Below are 1226 nucleotides of genomic sequence, written 5' to 3'. Positions count from 1 at the left end.
ATGATCATCAAAGAGATTGGGTTTGAGCCACGCTAACGATGGTTGTGCAAATACACCGATTCAAAGAGATTCTAGCCATAAACGCGTTAAATAATGACCAAGGATTGATAGTACTAAAAATAACTATTTTAAAAAGTTAGGAATAAGAATTGTGGCTAATTTTAAAATCCGATACTAAATCAGCTCGCACTAGCCTATTTTAGTCACCTCATTCCTGGGTAATTTTAATATACATAATTATACCCATGATACGTATATTTACTCTCTTAATTTGATTTAGTAGGTGCGTGTGGCCAACGGAAATTGCCTAGCTGTATTTTGATGAGTGGGACTATATTTGTAATGCGTTAACCAACCACTTAATTACTAGTTTTGCATATAAATACATGATTGTATCCGTCCGTCATCTTCCACAGAATAGAAGAAAATATAGCAACCATGTCATACCATGTTGAAGGGACTTGCAGCTCCCCTTTCACTGGCCAATGCCGTAAGAGTTCTTGTGTTCATGCTTCAACTTTCGCATACCTCCATCTCTTCTAGAAAAATTTAGTCTTATATAACCGTATTGTTTTAGTTCATATGTTAAAAACACATTAATATTTCATTCTTATTGTGCATGCACAACAGCGGGCAAGTTGATCTGGCCAGAGTTAGTCGGCAGGAAGGGCAAGGAAGCAAAAGATGTGATCGAGAAAGAGAGACCTTCCACCGATGTGATTTACGTTCCCCAAGATGCCATTATTACCAACGACTACTGTTGCAACCGCGTTAGGATCTTCGTGGATGCTAAGCCCAATGGTGACTATGCAAACGCCAAGGTGATTGTGGTTCCAAGAGTTGGGTGATTCAGATGTTATATGATCAGGGGATGCATCAACTGATGGCATGAAGTATATCTTAACAGTTTCATGTTATGAGAAGTAAAAGTAATTTACTTATATTAATAAAACATTCTCTCTTTTGCTATGATCTTATAAGCAGATATTTCTTTCTTTTATGCTCTATAAGATTTAACATAAAGGTGATAAGTAGAACAACCGAGCCACGCATGGAGGGACATGTTAAAACGCCTACGGACACCACCTTTGTCCCTTCACCTTGGAACAAAAGAAGAATTCTTCAAAACATCACCTAACTATAGCGTTTTCACGCATGAAAAACATATTTGCAATTCTGTGATCTGACCACACTACTAGTTGTCCTGAAACACGCAACTATCCTAT

The 1226-nt window shown here is 37.6% G+C and overlaps 1 protein-coding gene across 1 annotated transcript; it reads left to right on the top strand.

The window, feature by feature from the left end:
- The first annotated feature begins 438 nt into the window (after positions 1-438).
- On the top strand, positions 439-848 carry LOC123407464 (inhibitor of trypsin and hageman factor-like). Its single transcript, XM_045100597.1, has 2 exons — positions 439-490; positions 631-848. The coding sequence occupies exons 1-2, from the start codon at positions 439-441 to the stop codon at positions 846-848; spliced, it is 270 nt and encodes an 89-aa protein (XP_044956532.1).
- The last annotated feature ends 378 nt before the right edge of the window (positions 849-1226 follow it).

The sequence above is a fragment of the Hordeum vulgare genome, chromosome 7H (genome assembly GCF_904849725.1).
Source record: "Hordeum vulgare subsp. vulgare chromosome 7H, MorexV3_pseudomolecules_assembly, whole genome shotgun sequence".
NCBI classification, from domain to species: domain Eukaryota; kingdom Viridiplantae; phylum Streptophyta; class Magnoliopsida; order Poales; family Poaceae; genus Hordeum; species Hordeum vulgare.
The sequence above is the reverse complement of the archived record's forward strand: the minus strand, read 5'-3'. Positions and strand labels throughout refer to the sequence as shown.

Coding starts and splice junctions, on each gene's coding strand:
- LOC123407464 (XM_045100597.1), top strand. CDS start 439: ATGTCATACCATGTTGAAGGGACTTGCAGCTCCCCTTTCACTGGCCAA. Junction 491..630: donor CCCTTTCACTGGCCAATGCC/GTAAGAGTTCTT, acceptor CATGCACAACAG/CGGGCAAGTTGATCTGGCCA.